The sequence below is a fragment of the Diuraphis noxia genome, unplaced genomic scaffold (genome assembly GCF_037042655.1).
Source record: "Diuraphis noxia isolate RWA-SAM2 unplaced genomic scaffold, SU_Dnox_SAM2 contig0004, whole genome shotgun sequence".
NCBI classification, from domain to species: Eukaryota; Metazoa; Arthropoda; class Insecta; order Hemiptera; family Aphididae; genus Diuraphis; species Diuraphis noxia.
Window position 1 is genome coordinate 70,039,331 of NW_028301714.1, and position 18,832 is coordinate 70,058,162.

Consider the following 18,832-nt stretch of genomic DNA (forward strand, 5'->3'; position numbering starts at 1 on the left):
ATATAATCTCTAGAGTTTTTCATCTCAAACTAAAAAAGTTTATGCATGTATTAAAAAATAAATATATTTTCGGAGATGTAAATTGTTATGTTTACAGTGTTGAATGGCAAAAACGAGGTTTGCCACACTGCCACATTCTTTTGTGGTTACAAACGAAAATTCAGCCAGATGAAATTGATAAAATTATTTCTGCCGAGATACCAAACAAAGACAGAGATCCTATACTTTATGAAATAGTTTGCAAGAATATGATTCATGGCCCATGCGGCGAGTTAAATATTAGATCGCCATGTATGAATATTGGAAAATGTAGTAAGAAATACCCTCACAAATTGGTCAAGGATACTCAAACTGGAGATGATGGTTATCCGACTTACCGACGGAGATCACCAGATGATGGAGGTTATACTGCAATATTAAAAGTTCGTGGTAAAACAGAAATCGTGGTTAACAACCGTTGGGTTGTACCGTATTGTCCAGTGCTATCTAGGTGCTTTAATGCGCATATTAACGTAGAATACTGTCATACGGTTAAAGCGATAAAATACATATGTAAATATATTAATAAAGGATCAGATAGAGCTACTTTTTCTGTTAATCGTGAAAACGATGAGATTACAAATTTTTTGAATGGTCGATACATATGTACTTCTGAAGCGTTTTGGAGAATTTTCAATTTTGAAATCCATGATAGAGATCCGACAGTTCAGCACTTGGCTGTTCATCTAGAAAATGGACAGCGTGTTTTCTTTAATGATAATAATCTTCATCAAGTTATTGAAAATCCAAGAAAAACGACACTAACTGCATTTTTTGAACTGTGTTCACATGATGATTTTGCGAAAACACTGTTCTATCATGAAGTTCCTTCTTATTACACCTGGGATAATAGCAGAGGCTGGTTAAAGAGAAGACGGGGAAAAGATGTCCCAGGTTGGCCAGGAATAAAAATGGACACTGCCATTGGTAGAATTTACACGATTCACCCAAATCAAAGTGAGTGCTTCCATTTAAGATTGTTACTAAATTATGTACAAGGTCCTACTTCATTTGAAAGCTTGAAGGCCTTTGATGGAGTCATTCACGCGACTTTTAAAGCTTCCTGTTTTGCTCTTGGGCTTTTAGAAAATGACGAGCAATGGAAAAATACTCTAGCGGAGGCAACTCTTTCAGAAAGTCCTTCAAAATTAAGAGAATTATTCGCAATAATCATAGTTTTCTGCCAACCGTCTGAACCTCAATCTTTGTGGGAACAGTTCAGAAATGATTTTTGTGAAGATATTCTTCTTACAGAGCGCACTCGATTAAATGACTTCCAATTTACTTTTTCTGATGAAATATTTAATAAAGGTTTGATTGAAATAGAAGATAAAGTTGTTTTTCTGTCTGAAAAATATTTAACTGAATTTGGAATGAACTCACCTGTTCGAAATGAAAATGCATCTGATCCTTTTGAATTCTCAATTTTGCGTTCTTACGATAATAACCGATTACAAGAATTTGTAGAAATCAATTTACCAAAATTAGTAAATGATCAAAAATATGCTTTTAATGTTATTACAGAAAGCGTAATGAATCATCAAGGAAGAGTTTTTTTTTTAGATGCTCCACAGGGTGGTACAGGAAAAACATTCCTAATTAATTTGTTGTTGGCTCAAATTAGATCCTCAGGTAAAGTTGCATTAGCAGTAGCTTCATCTGGTATAGCAGCAACTCTCCTTAGTGGCGGCAGAACTGCTCACTCGACTTTCAAGTTACCGTTAAATGTATTATTTGATACAGAATACGTTTGTCCGATTCGTAAAAATGGCCCTCATGGAAAAATTCTTCAAAAAACCTCATTCGTTGTGTGGGATGAGTGTACAATGAGTCACAGATCACATATCGAAGCAATTGATCGAACATTAAAAGATCTTAGGTGTAATAATAAGTTTATGGGTGGCATAACATTCGTTTTCGCTGGTGATTTCTGTCAAACCTTACCAGTAATCCCTAAAGGTACTCGAGCTGATGTCGTTAATGCTTGCTTAAAATCTTCCCATATATGGAACTATGTCGAAAAACTTTATTTGCGAACAAACATGAGAGTTTATTTATGCGGAGGGGACGATATTTTTCCAGCACAGTTGTTGAAAATTGGAAATGGAACTTTAGAAAATGAAAATGGTTACATTTCTGTCAATCACACGATTGGACGGGTGGTCAATAACGTGTTAGAGTTGATTTCTACAGTTTATCCAGACATTTTTAATCTGTCCAATAAATCAGATCAGTGGTTATGTGAAAGAGCTATAATCTCTCCAAGAAATGTAACAGCAGAAGAAATTAATGATATCATCCTTCTAAAATTCGATGGACACCCACGTGAATATCTATCTATTGATACAGTTACATCAACAGATGATGCTATTCATTATCCACAAGAATTTCTCAATTCTCTTTCTCCTTCGGGATTTCCTCCTCATAACCTAAAATTAAAAATTGGTGCTCCAATTACATTATTACGTAATCTTCAACCACCGAACTTATGTAACGGTACAAGATTACAAATAAAATCGTTGCGAAATAATATTATAGAAGCCGTAATTCTTACAGGGCCAGCGAAAGGAGAAATTGCATTTATTCCAAGAATTCCCATGATTCCCTCTGACTTGCCGTTTTCTTTCAAACGGCTTCAATTCCCGGTTAAAGTTTCTTTTGCCATTACCATAAACAAAGCACAAGGTCAAACATTCAAGTACGTTGGCGTAGATCTTCGTACAGAGTGCTTTTCACATGGGCAATTATACGTGGCATTTTCTCGAACTGGAGACCCGAATCATCTTATGATTTTAATTTCAACAGGAAATATAACAAAAAACATCATATACTCAGAAGTCTTATAAAATTCATATTTTAATTCTTTTTTTTCTTTAATAAATTTTAATAAATCTTTAATAAATCTTTATCAACCATAAATTATTTCTTTTTTATCAGTATTTATTTTTATCATTTATAACGCTAGAAACCGTTTTTTATATTTACTAGCCGATCACAATAAACAATAATATTTGAATAAAAAATTCTACATATCATGGTCCGAAGGCAAAATAAACAACCAATCACGGGCGAAGCTGTGACGGGTCGGCTAGTAAATATTATATTATATTACAAATAAAGTATGTATAAATAAATAAACTAATAAAGTTATAACAGATAAAATGAAGCAAAAATGAGTTGGTATATACTTGCTTACTTCATCAGACTGCACTCTTAAATGAGTGTACCACATGAATTAATAGGATGATTGTGATTTAATTTCAACTGAACTAATGCACAAAGTGGTGGATCTCACACCTAACCTCACACACACACACAACGACGTCCTGCACATCCTCACCAGCCGCGCCGAATGCCCGTCAACGCTGGAAACAACAACGCTTGCGGGACCATCAGGTGAAGAAGATGCAGCCGTCCCAGCAGCGCCGCCTGGAAAAACCTACACCAACCGCGGTCGTCAGCAAGGTGCGCGTCCAGCCCTCCCAACAGTTCTGCCTCTTCTTCCGCTGATATTTCCATATCAACGGGTTGCGAGGAGGCTGTTGTTGGTTATTCTGTGGTCCCGGTTGTTCCGATAGGTAAGGTAGGTTAGGTATATATATATATATATATATATATATATATATATATATATATTATAGTAACTCACTAACCTAATTCCCAAGTCCCAACTCACATATAAGAGTTATGCTTATAGCATTATTTGTCAATAGTCAATATGTTTATTTTAATTGTTATAAAAATAATATATGTATATTGTTGTTATTGATAAATAAAGATTTTTATGAATATATTAAAACTATCCAATTATAAATCAAGATATTGTAGTCCTCGTGTATTGAAATAAAATTGTTAACAATATTTTATTTTAGTTTATAATTACCTAATTTAGACTTCGAAGTTTATCATTTTATTCATTTTTTTTTTCCAATCTCTTTAAAATATTATATTATTGGCTGATTGATAAACACTAAGTTTAAAAAGACTGCAAAAATTATAGCAAATGTATAAGATATTGCTTGTACTTTAGTATCCCAGAAACCATATTTAATTTCAATGCCATTTGAACGTGGGTTGTCGTGAATAATATATTTTGATAAGTTTTTGCATATATTATTATTTTGGTCGTATAATTTTCCATACTTTTCCATGCTTTTTTTAATCCCTTGGCTTAAAATGTTAAATTTGGAAATTAACTTATTTGTTTGGGTACAAAATTCTCTTATAGCTTTTCTATCCAAAACATTTTCATTTTCGTTTAATTCGGTAATTTTTTCGGATACAGTAAAATGTTCTTTTTGCGTTTTTCCATTTTCGCCTAAAATATGACAATATCTTTAAAACTATTACAATTTTTAATGTATGTTAAGGATATAGGAATATTTATTTTAGTGTATACTACGAGTATTAACAAAATAATAAATATATAAATATTTACCTTTATTATTCTGAGTGCAATACCATTTTTTTGTATTCCAATCAGTATATCCTAACATTTCAACAGCACTGCGACATTGCAATTTCTAAAAACAAAATTTAAGGATAACAGTTTTAAGACAAAATATTATACATATTTTTGATTAATAAACTTAAATTAAAAATTACTTGAGGATATTTCATTATATTTCTATGACTAATTGTACTAAATTCTGTATACAATATTTTTGAATGTCCAATGGTTTTAAAAACATTTCTTTTGATAAACTGTCTTGCGAAAAATAAAACCATTTTATTACTGAACCTAGGTGAAATAGTCAATGTAGGTAAATTAATTTTAATAAAATATTTTCATTAAAAACAAATAGGTTAATTTGTTTACAAAATGGTTTTCATGGTAGATACTAAATTGATATATTAACAACACAATTTTAGCTGATAATATTTAAGTTACTGTTATAATATAGGTAGGTATTTAATTAAATTCTATTAAAATTCCAATTATTTCATGATAAATGATAGCGTTTTTAAAGATATTGAATTATCTATTATTTATTGGTCAAGCTATTGAAACTATTTAAAGGCCCATTTCTGGAATATTGTATTCCAATTAGTATTCAATAATTTTTATTTATTTTATATCAAACATCAAATCATTATATTCTAGAGCACCTATAATACGACTACTTAAATAAGACGATTTTATACAAATCTATCTCTCTTCCTGGGTAGCGTTTCCTAAACCATGGGTTTTTTTGATTGGTCGCGAATCGCGGCTACAATTACAGTTATTTTAGCTGTACATTGATAAATGCTTATGATATATTTTATTTCATACTCTTAAGAGGACGCCACACATCTATATTTCTAATGTAAAAACACGTTTCGCGGGGACAGACACCAATCCGTATACATTGAAAGTAGAATGTTCAAACTTTCAGAGTTTATAAATGAGAATTTTATCTATGATGAAGTGTTCGTATTTTGTTGATAGTGTAATTATATATGAAATTATAAATCTGTAAAAATGTATCAAATTTTTAAATTTGTATTAAATTTTATTAAATTATTGAGTTGAGCTATCAAAAAAATAAAAACGCTACATCATAGATAAAATTCTTATTTATGAACTCTGAAAATTTGAATATTTTACCATAAATGTATACTGAATGGTATCAGTCCCCGCAAAACCCTTTTTTTGATCTGAAAAATTACGAAAATAATTAATTATATTTCTTTTACGCGCCCCCAGTGGAGACCTACAGTATTACTATTCATCGCCCGTATAGCTATATAGTAATATGCTGTATATACTATATAGTAATATTATGAATTTTGAACTACAAAATAATTTGCAAATATTCATGGTTTTGACGAATTTTTGTCAAAATTTGAAAGTCAAATGCTAATAAAAATTTAATTTGAATTTCCAGTAGACATTTTTTTTGTGATAAAGATTGACAAATTTGTAAGGAATCTTGTATTAAATTTTCAAATCTTAGATTTAAAAATAAAATTTCTTATGAATTTCTAGCTTATAATAATTTGCGAATTTTCGTGATTTTTACGTATGTTGTCAAAATTAAAATTTAAATGATTGTAAAAAAAAGTGACTATACATTTCTTGTATTTTTCAACTGCTATTGTAAAAATATTTTAGGAGCCTTGTATTAAGTTTTCAAATCTTAGGTATAAAAGGAAAATTTTTTATGAATTTCTAGAATAAAATAATTTACGAATTTTCGTGATTTTTACTCATGTTGTCAAAATTAAAATTTGAAAGCATGTAAAAAAAAAAATGTGGCTATATATTTCTTTTATTTTTCAACTGCTATTGCAAAACTATATTATGAGCCTTGTATTAAATTCTCAAATCTTAGAATTAAAAAGAACATTTTTTATGAACTTCGATCTAAGATAATTTGAAAATTGCCGTATTTTTTACGTATTAAGTCAATATTTAAACTTCAAATACTTATAAAATAAATTTGTGACTATATATTTCTTTTATTTTTCAAATGCTATTGTAAAAATATTTTAGGAGCCTTGTATTAAATTTTCAAATCTTAGGTATAAAAGGAAAATTTTTTATGAATTTCTAGGATAAAATAATTTACGAATTTTTGTGATTTTTACGTATGTTGTCAAAATTAAAATTTGAATACATGTAAAAAAAAAATTGTGGCTATACATTAATTTTATTTTTCAACTGCTATTCTAAAAATATATTATGAGCCTTGTATTAAATTCTCAAATCTTAGAATTAAAAAGAAAAACTTTTATGAATTTCGATCTAAGATAATTTTTAAATTGCCGTAATTTTTACGTATTAAGTCAATATTTGAACTTCAAATGCTAATTTAAAAAAAATCGTTCATATGTATTTTTATAATTATTTAATCACTATAAGAATAACTTATGAGGAACTTTGTATTCAATTTTCAAGTATTTTGATAGGGTCATAAAAATTTTATCGACACATCAAAAAAAAATTTTCAGACAAATTGAAAATATCAGTGGTCTATAAATAACTCAAAAAAATTTAAACATATTTGAAAATTAAACTGTATATAGATAGCACTACCATAAACATTTGGAGAAAATTTCAAGTATTTACAGTAATTAGTTTTTGAATTACATCCATATAGAAAAATTGATTTGTTCGAAAACTGGTTTTGCGTAAAAATTCCCGTTTTTCTCGATTTTTTTGAAAACTGTTGGGAAATATTTACTTTTGACTTCTATAATGCACCAAGGATATTCACTTTTACATCGGAAACCACCCCCAAAGTTTGAAATTGAAGCATTATTTCGACTAGTTATGCTGTACACAGACACAAAAACAAAAACAAAAAAAAAACACACATCATTGTAAAATCAATACATTCATCACTTCGTTCAGAATCTAAAAACTAATATTTAAGGTAATACAAGTTTAGGTTACAGTTATAAATTAGATATTATTCACGGTGTTGAATATATCTTTTATGAAGTATGTATTGAAATAATGCAATAAATACAAGCCGTGTAGGTACAGTGACAATGCGACGTAATATGCATGCACCGTATATTTACTAGTTCCGTCACTGACGAAGGTTGAGAAAATAATAAACATCGCTCCAGAGTCCAGAACACGATTATAGATATACAGGTTGGGAATCGGCCCATGTTTACAATTGCATTTCTTGAAGCCCAAATCTTCTGAGCAAATCAGCTGTTCCAACTAACCACTAGCGATACTATCGCAATTATTTTGTACTATACTACTATATTATCATTGATATTATCCCACGCTTTTCATAACGAATTATAAATTATGAATAATTGTTGTTATATAACAACAATTATACAGATTCGACAGTGTTTGAATGTGTTGTATATTTTTTGGCAGGGTAAAATAAATAATTTATTTTTTCTACACACTTGGTAATATTTTATATCATCACTCATTTTAATTTTAGATATACTATAGCTAGGCGTTAAGTAAAAAATACTAAATGTGATATGTGCGTTTTAAGTCTGAAGAATTTAAATACCTCTGGAGCTGATTTAATTAACGCTAAAACAAGAGGCTATCTAACATATCCCAGTAGTAATTTGTATGTTATAGTCAAACGCCTTGAAGAGTGCTTTGCCATACATGCCAACTCAAGTGATGTGTTTGAAAACACATATGAAGAATTTTTCAAACGGAATATGACTTTGAAGTTTTCATGTACTGTAATAACGCAAAAATAAAAGAAAAGAAATTAAAATAATAAAAATAAAACTCTAGAATGAGTAATAATTTGACTAAAATAATTAAGTTAAATATAACTGTTATATAACTAAGGCTCCTGCCAATAGTTATATATTACTAGATATAAATATTAAGATTGCGCTATTACCTTCCTCCTAATCGTCGGAGGGTTCTCGAGGTCGTGATTCGAGAACGATCAAGTACACCGTAGTAATAAAATGTTAATTATTAAATTATAAAAATTTAATAAATACAATATAATATATGAAATTATATAAATATATGAATATAGATGCGCATGCACCTTACCTTATTCGCAGCTGTCTTTGATATGCAGTTGACGTAATAAAATAAATAAAGGTTTTTTATTAAACACTCAGATTAAAGAAAAACAACACTGTTAAATTTCGATTTTAAAAAAGAAACGGTCCAGCTGTCGCTCGCAATGTCTGGTGTTGAAAAGTTTTTAGGTGCTCCTGCACTCTTGAGGTTGTTTTAGTTTTGGGTGGTGCTCATGCACTCGAGAGTGGTGCTCATGCACTGTAGAGTGGTGCTCATGCACTGGTGAGTGGTGCTCATGCACTGATGGAAGGAGACGACGTGGTCCAGCCAGCCAGGGTTGTAGGTGGCTCCCCCAAAGGCCTCTGCGTTTCCAAAGACTTAGCATTGTCTTTGGCAACAGAGATCCTCATTGGACCATCCCCTGCTCTGGTGGCACACGAAATAGCTCACACGTGTTGTGCCAGATAGTCACAACTACGTATAAGTTCCCATGTGATTAAATAATACAAATCGTTCCTTTCATCAGTGGACAATGGTGTTTTTTTTTGTTGGATTTTAATTGTTATCTGCGTGCGACAACTTGACTGTTATTTATTTTATTGAGTATTTAAACAACATACAATCATGATGTGTGAGCATATCATTACAGTACTATCAAGGAACATCAAATAAAAATGTTGACAGACATTTTTTCCTATTACATAATAATGCGTATGAGGCAGTTTACTTACATTCAAAACCAAAAAAATAAAAAGGAAAACAAAAGTAAAAAAAAGTTATCGAAATTAGTAAAAAGTTGAGTCACAGAATCAAATTGTTTTTTGTTTATATATTATATTATCATATTATATTGTTTAATAAAATAAAATGAAATTTGGTTTCATATGGTTTTATGAATTTTATTTATTTCATTATTTAATATTTATAAGTTATAACCACGATTAAAGATATGGTATATCTTTAATCGTGTTTGTATTTTGTAACTAATTATTAATAATTTTTGACACTGGGAAGTGACCGAGCGCTAGTGATTAGTTGGAACAGCTGATTTATTTAGAAGGTTTGTGCTTCATTTTATCTTAGCTCGATTCCCAACCTGTATATCTTTAATCGTGCTCCAGAATGAGCACAATTGTCGGCCGACCGCTGATTACGAGTAGTGGGCGTGGCTTAAACGCCGCGTGCCTGCGCATCGCGAAAACACTTAACAGCGCGTTCTCTTGGCCGTTGTATGCGTTTCGCTTTTGGTGTAGCGTCCTCTTAAGAGGCCGTCGTGGTAAAAGTGAAAAACATACAACGCTCAAGAGATGGCGTTGTATTCCGTATCGCCGCCGTCGCGGCTGGCCGTAACCACGCCCATCATCTACGCGTCGCGGCGCGTGTGTTATAATCGCGGGAGCGGTACATTATTATATCACGGACTGTCGTTACAGACGTTTCGCGTCAATGTAGTTGACCGTTGCGTAAATTGTCATCCAAGTATTTCTTACTATGTACTAGCGCACGGTACGTGGCTCCTAGTTCACGAGTCACGAGTCGCGACCTATTTATTAATTAAAGCCCCTGCTTACTTAAGAATATTAATCAATAAATAATACAAATAATAATACACCAAAACTTGATTTGTATTTCTAACCCAATTACTTTTTAAAATACATGTAATAACATGTAGTAACAATAATTTCATTACGATTAAATAGGTTTTTTTAGTAACTGTGTCACGTTTTTTACGTTATTACTTATTAGTGACCTGAAGTACTTATCGTACGATATTTTCATCTCCAATAGATTAGTATAACGTTTTAAATATTTTTGTTAGTATAAAATACATACCTGTTTACTTATTTTATTTTTAAACTTAATATAGGAAGTTGAGTGTTATACATAACATATTATATGAAATAAATAGAATAATACTTTAATTTTTTATATTATTTAATACAATAGCAATTTGCAGTAAAAAAACAATCTGTATATAAACATTACAAATTTATCATGTTCATATGATCTATATAAATATAAATAATGTAGGTACTTACAAATGTAAAGAACACATTTAATTTATGTATAATAATTGATTGAAACATAACATTAATATATATTTAATAATTTATTAAACGGACGAACCCAATTACAATAATTATAATATGAAACATAAAATAACGATATACAGTATATAATATAGCTGTGGTGAAAGGTGTACAATATTATTTAAGTGATTAAATTATTAATGTATAAATTAAAAGAAACAATAGAGATACATATACAAATTTGGATTAGAGACAAATTTTTACTATTGAGAATTTAGATTAATATACAATGGATAACTAACGTATAAATAAGCTTATAAATATGTGATATGTAGAGACCACTGAAATTTTCGATTTTTTTGAGAATTTCAGCGCTTGGGAAACAATCGATTTTGTTGACTTCAGCGTCTTCGAATCTCGAGATTTTTGTTCGATAATTTAATAATATTACAATATACAAACGTCGAATATTATAATATTGTGTGTCGTTACCCGAATATGATTTAAATAAACAAAAACACACACACACGTTATAATACCAGTGGCATATGTTACAGCTAAGTATTGCAAGAGAAAGCATTCTCAAAAGCATAAAATATTTTCAAAATGTTGCAGAAGTTTTCGTTTTGCAACACCTTGAACATATTCAAATATAAATTGTTTGCATTAATACTTTTAATTTTTTTAATATTTTATGATACCAGCATACCACACGTATACCTAACCATTTATTATACATTATAATTTATATTATTTGCCATTGAAAAATTGAGAATGAGGATTGGGTTAAATCTTAAATCATGTTCAATTCCAAAAATGTATGCACTATTATTTCAAAATATTATGTACCTAGATATATTTAAATACCAACTTAATACCCATCATCACTTATGTCCCAAACGGTGTAATATATTATATTATATTGTACTGATTTTTTTGTTGTAGGTACCTTTTTTTATACCAACATTATTTTTAACATTTTCACTCTATTAAAAGTTATTACTTTTCTACATCACAATTTGACCTTGTTTTCTCAATTTGTGTACTAGAAAAATACAATTTATTGGTAGTACGTACCAGTAGTACCTAAATAATTGATTTGGGTTGAGGGCGTTCAGGCTATTTTATTTTTTGTATTCAACCTGTTATGTATTATAAATATAAATAATAACATAAACGTATTATATAGACATTTATTGTTAACAGTATAAATCGTAATGACGTACAATATATTTCTACTCGCTAATAACCGATGGACAGTCCCCACCGATCGTAATATGATACTTATGATTATTGTTAGTATAAACAGTATAGGTGTAATATCATATAATATAAATGCTGAATATGCAACATCTTTTTCCTTAAAAAAAAAAAAAAAAATATATATATATATAAGTAGTATTTTGTGTATTGCATAATCGCTATGTTAGTGTGTTAGTAAGTTTAATTACATTAATTATAATCACTTGGAGAATATCGCTGAGGTGGTTTTCTAGATCTAATTGGTCTGGGTGTTTTATTTATTATTATAGTATCAGGATTTTGTTTTGCACCTACGGTTTCGATATTTTCAGTATTTTCATTTATTTGTCTAGTGGGTGTAAGTGAAATTGAATTATTCGCTGGTGTCAGCGATTTATCAATGAGTAATTGATCATTGTGTCTCTTCCAAATAGTTCCGTCATCGAGCTCTACATCGTGTGTATTAGGTACAACTAATGGATTTGATAATTTTACCCTTTTGCCATTTATTGTTATTATTCCTATAATCTCTAGCTAAAACATTATCACCTGTATTAAATGATACTATCCTATTACCACCATTGTTTATTTGTGATATTTGTCGTTCAATAACCACTTCACTTGTATTCGGCATTAACGCGTCAAATTGTAAACGTGTTGATCGACCTAACATTAGTTTAGCTGGCGTTTCTCGTGTTGTTGAATGAGGTGTATTACGATACAACAAAAGAAATTGATATAATTGGGATTGTGCAGTCGAGCATTAAAAAAAAAAATTTTTTTATTGTTTTGACTGCTAATTCCGCACAGCCGTTTGATTCTGGGTGAAATGGAGCGCCTGTCATATGCCTTATACCTAGATTTTTGCAATATGCTTGAAATTCAAAACCAGTGAAACATTTTGCACCATCTGATGTAATTGTTTTTGGAATTCCAAATCGTGCTATCGTTTCTGAAAATTTTTGAATAACAATTTCTGCTGTCATAGAATTTATTTGAAATACTTCTAACCATTTTGTGGTTGCGTCAACAATGACAAAAAAATATTTATTTTGAAATGGTCCAAGAAAATCGCAATGCACTCTAGTCCACGGTTTTTCTGGCCATTTCCAAGGTGATGTTACAGATTTTGGCGGATTTTGCCTGACATTAATACAATTGTCGCAACTTTGTGTGATATTTTCGATTTCTTTGTCCATTCCTGGCCACCAAAAGTATGATCTCGCTAAACTTTTCATACTGGAAGAACCCATATGACATGAATGAAGTTCCTTGAGTATATTATTTCGAAATTTAGATGGTATAATAACACGGTAACCCCATAATAGACATCCCTGTTCCACTGCAATTTGAGTTTTTCGTAAATTATATGAATTAAGTTCCAAATTTTTAGAAAAATCACTATTCCATTCTCCTGTTTTGACTGCGTTTAATACTTTGGCGAGAATTGTGTCTCTACTTGTTTCAATTTTTATTTTAGACCAGTCTTATGTGAAAGGTGATTGTTCGTGAATAAAATTAAGACTAATACATTCTTTATTATGATTTTCAATTTTTAATTTTGAACTTTTTATTCGTGATAAAAAATCGGCTGTATTATCTTCGGATTTTACATATTTTATGTCGAAATCGAATGATGATAAAACATAGGCCCATCGTTGTAACCCATTAGCCGCGTAAATTATAAGAACTTATAATATAAGAACTTTTTAAGTACCAAAGTACCAACTAGATTAGGTTTATATAATTATTTTATTATTGTTTTTCGTATACAATGATTAGGGCCCGGATTTCAATGCAAAGTGCATATTTTTTTGGTTGATCATATACAATGCTTTCTAAGTACATAATTCGTTTCATATAACGAGGGTTAGAAAGATAAAAATTTTATTTTGCTTTTTTTTTGCATATTTCGACGTTTTTTCATTTTTAGAGCATTTTTAGCATTATTGGGTCATTTTGTTGGTTTTTAATGTATATTTGTTCAATATAGATATAAAACTTGGACTATTCAAAAAATTATCTAAAGATAAATTATTTTCTTGATACTTAAGAAGGTGTATCGGGTTTTTCCATACACATTGTCATTTTACATAAATTTTAATATGTATTTTGGTATGTTTAGAATGAATAATATTTCCCCTAAAACGGCCAAAACATGCGTGTCAACATCATATCAGTCAATATTTCAAATTTTCAATTTTTTTTTAATAAAATAATTATTATGTCTCATTTATAAATTACAATTTGTATAAAAAAATATATATGGCATTTTTAAGGTCATTTTTGTGGTGAAATGCATTTTTTAAGGGCATTTTGGGCTATTTTTTAGAGCATATCAGTATGGTTTTAACTGCTTAAATATTTTTTTTTTAAAGAGTACAATTTCATGTACTTTACACAATTGTTAAGGACACTAGGACACACATCAGAAAAGAGTACTGTCCTGCGAAAAATAGTACGTCTGGTCACCATAATTATATTATATGTTTTTTTTAGATATTTGTGTGACAATAAACCAAATGTTGAAGGCACGAAAAATGATCAAAAAACTTCAAATAATGTAAGTTTAAAACTTAATTTAATTTAATTTGCTATTATAAAAGTGTTAATTTATTTTGTGTATTTTATTTTACTGTACCACACACTCAAAAACGTATAGTGGTTATAGTACTTAAAATTTTAAGCAATGTTCAGCGTTAATTATGCATCGTTAAATTAACAAAATATCTTGACTTTTTGGGCTATTTATATAAACAATTCATAGTTGAAATTTTCGAATTTTCTAAGTGTTTTTTCTTTGAAATGTCGATATACAGGGTGATCCATTTAAGGGGTGATGACCAGTTGCCCTCCACGGCTGTTATCAGAATTTTAAAAATATACAAGTTGTCCTCAACCAAATATACCAGTTGCCCCCAACCGAATGTACCAGTTGCCCTCACGTGTTAATATATACACGAATACTATATATAGCATGTAAAATAGGGGAGGTGAATATACAAATAATAAATAAATTATGACAAAAGTTCATAATAAATAATTTAATTATAATACTATCGATGATACAGAAATGGAATTTTTCAACACAATACAAATTATAAAAAATATGGAAATTGGAACAATAATAAGTAAGAAGTATATAAAAATAATAAACCAAATCGTATAATATTTTATATTATTTATAATTATTTAATATTATTATATTTACAGATATTATAGCTGAAGTCATTGAAGTAAATGAAGTAATTCCTGTATTTTCACAAAAAAACAATAAAAACTTTACTAAAAGAGATATACTATTGGCTGACTCCTCAAAAGAAACAGTATTAAATTGGAATATTATAGATATATCGTTATTAAATGAAAAGAAAATAATGATAATGAAATTATTTAACAGATAATCCTGACGGTATGGAACGAAGAAGCTGTAAATTTTGTGGGAGAAAGTGGAAGTATTATTAAAATAGAACGAGGAAGAATAAATGAATTTTCGAATAATAAATATATTGGATTATTGCCTACATCTGTCATCACATATGGTTCAATAACTGTTAAAGAAAAGTAAATGACACTTTTATTCACTATATTATTCAAAATGTATTTAAATTGTTGTTGCTTACATAGGTTTGAAACATGGTTATTATCTCAAGAAAATATTAATAAAAATAATACAATTAAAAGGAAAAAAGACGAGATTGAAGACAACGAACAGCCATGTTGTTCGAAATCGTTAAAATAGATGTGTCGATTTTCTTCAAATGAATATAATATAAATAATTTTGTAATTTTGGGTTAAAATACTATTTTCATATTTCTATTCATGGGAAGAAATTAAAAATTTTTTTTTTACTCACCGATAACCTCCGTTATTAATTTATTTTATTTGATAATTTGAATATATGTTATTATATCTTGTGCATGTACATACTGTTATAATTAATATTTTTTTAATTTGTATATTTAATTTGTATATTTAGTGTGTTTATTTATATGTTTGAGATATTTTTTTTGAACATTATGAAATGGCACATAAAACCAATATTCCATCAACCTGAACTATAGCGATTGTGAGGAGGGTATAATTGAACAAATAAAATTGAGTATATATTTCATAATCGAGGGGGTATGGTTATAAATAAAAACAAGCCGGCGGAGCCGGGTTTTAGCCGCTAGTATACAATATATGTATATATTTTCTGTAGTGGTTATACGCAGGTTTACCGCCGTAATGTACCTATATAACACATGCATATCATATAATACTGTACCTATACGTAAAGCGGGTCCGCTGATTGTCGCTGATTTCCGCCACGCTACCGCGCTATATACCGCGGGCACCTGACCGGTATTCTGGTAATTGGTAAGCTGGAGCATATAATATAGGTTAAATTATCAATCGAGTTGCGCGCAGATTTAGTTATAACAATACATAACGCGATACGGAATAATAATGTGTAGGCAGTGTGAGAGCGGGTAATTTGAAGTTAGGAATTAACATGATCAAAACATTATTCAAAATAGCTTTCAACTTAACTCAAATGCGTACAACAATATAACAGCATTTTATGTATGCAGAGTGCAAAGCAAACGCCCCGAGGGAAAAAAAGTTAAAATCCAGATTTCTTATGGTATTATTATGAGAAAATGACGAGGATTAACTGCACATCCGGTCGTGTTTTGAGTGTTTGTTAACCCGCGTGCCTAGAGCTAAACGCCCAGGCTGTTACACCCTATACCTATAATTGCAATTGATATTTGATTTAAATGCAATGAAATAATTGTTTTGATATCATTGACATTCGCTGAGTAACTCGCTAAGTACAAAAAATATAATATCAATATATCCTATTTCTTTTCTTTTTTTTTTTTTGTAAATAACTCGTACCACTCGTTACTCAACTGCATATTATGGATTATGGACAAACGACCGAGACCGATCGTCATTAGCACATTTACCGATAAGATGAGAAATATTCCATAATCGTAGTTAGACTTCTCATTATTATTACAATTATTGTAGAATTAAGAGTATGAAATAAAATTTAATATATCATAAGCATTTATCAATGTACAGCTAAAATAACTGTAATCGTAGCCGCGATTCGCGACCAATCAAAAAAACTCATGGTTTAGGAAACGCTGCCTGGGAAGACAGATAGATTTGTATTAAATCGGCTTATTTAAGTAGTCGTATAGGTGCTCTAGAATATAATGAGTGCCCTTATGGCATAACAGAAAACAGGGTTATAATATAAATGCTCAGCTCTTATGGCTAGGCAGATAAAGTGTATAATATAAAATAATGTGTGGCCCTTATGACCAAACAAAATGTAAATACAAATAATAATATACGGCCCTTATGGCACGAAAAATAAAATATGTATACAACAAAAATATAATAATAAAATAACTCACAAGGTGTCGGTGCACTGCTGGCCAGCCGCTGCCCAAAAATACAATAAAAAAAAAACACAACAAGATACAGTGATATAAATTAGGAACATACAAGCTTCTAAGCTTCAATTACTATAATAATAATAAGCCCTTCTGGCACTTGTGACAATAAAATAAAGAAAATACAACAAGATTTACCACTATTGTGAAAAAAGAATATAAAATTATATTTCGGCACTGACCGGTGTTGACGCGGCAACGTTTTATACGATACAAAAAGTCGCGGCGGCCGAGTTAATTAATATCCGCGTAGCCGGTGCGGCGGCATACGATAACGGGGATATATACATATTATATAATTCACACCGGACAGAAATAAGAACATACAAAAATAAAACAATAATTAAAACGGTGATTATGCGTGTGTGTGTGTGTGCGACCAGCTATTCTCCGTGCCCGATATATTAAGTTTAATGATATTACTCGCAAATTACGTTGCGGCTGCAACAGACTGTTTACTCGAAAAAATGTCAAAAATTGACCGCAGAATATAAAATTCGTTAAGACAAAACTTCCCGCCAAATTATTTTGTGAAAAATTCAAATTTAAGATCACGATTTAACGCCAAACTTATAGAGCTAAAAATGTTTAGTGAGCTGGAAAATAATCTAAAGGCGCTTCTGGTTCGATTCTCAACAATTTTAGGACAATATCACAAATATTGACGAAGTTGAGATTTAGTTTTAACACGTTGTCGGGAGGTAGTTCGGAAAACCTAAATTGTTTAATACTTGGCATATCGTCCTGAATTTTTCGAGGATCGAACCAGAGCATCTTTAGAATATTTTCCAGCTCTCACCAAACATTTTTAGCTCTATTAGTTTGGTGTTAAATCGTGATCTTAATTTGAACTTTTCAAAAAAAAATTGGGCGGGAAGTTTTGTCTTGACAAATTTTCTATTCTGTGGTCGATTTTTGACGTTTTTTCGAGTAAATAGTTGATCTTTAGACGTAACTGCTGCGTCGATCATCGAGATTTCAGGATGATACGACCAATCCTGACGGAGTTATGATTTCAAGTCGAATTATACAAATTGTTAATTGGAAGAGGATTCGCGTTAACGTGTAATCCTGACACGTTAAATTATTAAATAGATTTCAATATCACGCGAAAAATAATAAATTTAATAATACCAACATACAGTAGGCAACGGGTCGCGTATATCGATTATCGACTCCCTAGTGCCTACGGTATACCTATTCCATTTATAATATTAACATTGGTATCTATTTTACAGATGGTGTCGACTGTTGGATAATCTCCCAAATTATGAAGTGTAGTTCTTTCCTTTCATTGTCATTCTGTATTTTTAAGCTTTAAGGGTTTCCAAATCCGGTTTCATTAACACCCTCCTCTAATAAAGTATTTAAATGTTTAAGTTTAAGCTTATACATCACGAAAACAGCATTATAATTTATATTTATATTGTATAATATGACATCAGAGCATTTAACAAAATGCTGAAATTTTAAATAATAATAATAGCTACTTACATTTAGACATAGGTTTGCATAAAGAAGTTAAGAAGTAGGAAGTTATTCATATGGATGGAGATAATTTAATTTAGAGTGTTAATACGCACAAATACCAAAAAAAAACGTTTAC

General features: G+C 30.0%; 2 protein-coding genes across 2 annotated transcripts; one reads left to right on the forward strand and one right to left on the reverse strand.

Moving 5' to 3' along the window:
• The first annotated feature begins 248 nt into the window (after positions 1–248).
• On the forward strand, positions 249–3,617 carry LOC149056435 (uncharacterized). Its single transcript, XM_089227080.1, has 5 exons — positions 249–645; positions 775–1,350; positions 1,564–2,484; positions 2,596–2,747; positions 3,282–3,617. Exons 1-5 carry the CDS (start codon positions 249–251, stop codon positions 3,615–3,617), a joined length of 2,382 nt encoding a protein of 793 aa, XP_089083206.1.
• Positions 3,618–3,687: 70 nt separating this feature from the next.
• On the reverse strand, positions 3,688–17,413 carry LOC149056436 (uncharacterized). The gene is made up of 4 exons (XM_089227926.1): positions 17,188–17,413; positions 4,645–4,780; positions 4,478–4,562; positions 3,688–4,357 (listed from the first exon to the last, which is right to left on the reverse strand). Exons 1-4 carry the CDS (start codon positions 17,274–17,276, stop codon positions 3,984–3,986), a joined length of 684 nt encoding a protein of 227 aa, XP_089084052.1. The 5' UTR covers positions 17,277–17,413; the 3' UTR covers positions 3,688–3,983.
• Positions 17,414–18,832: the final 1,419 nt, after the last annotated feature.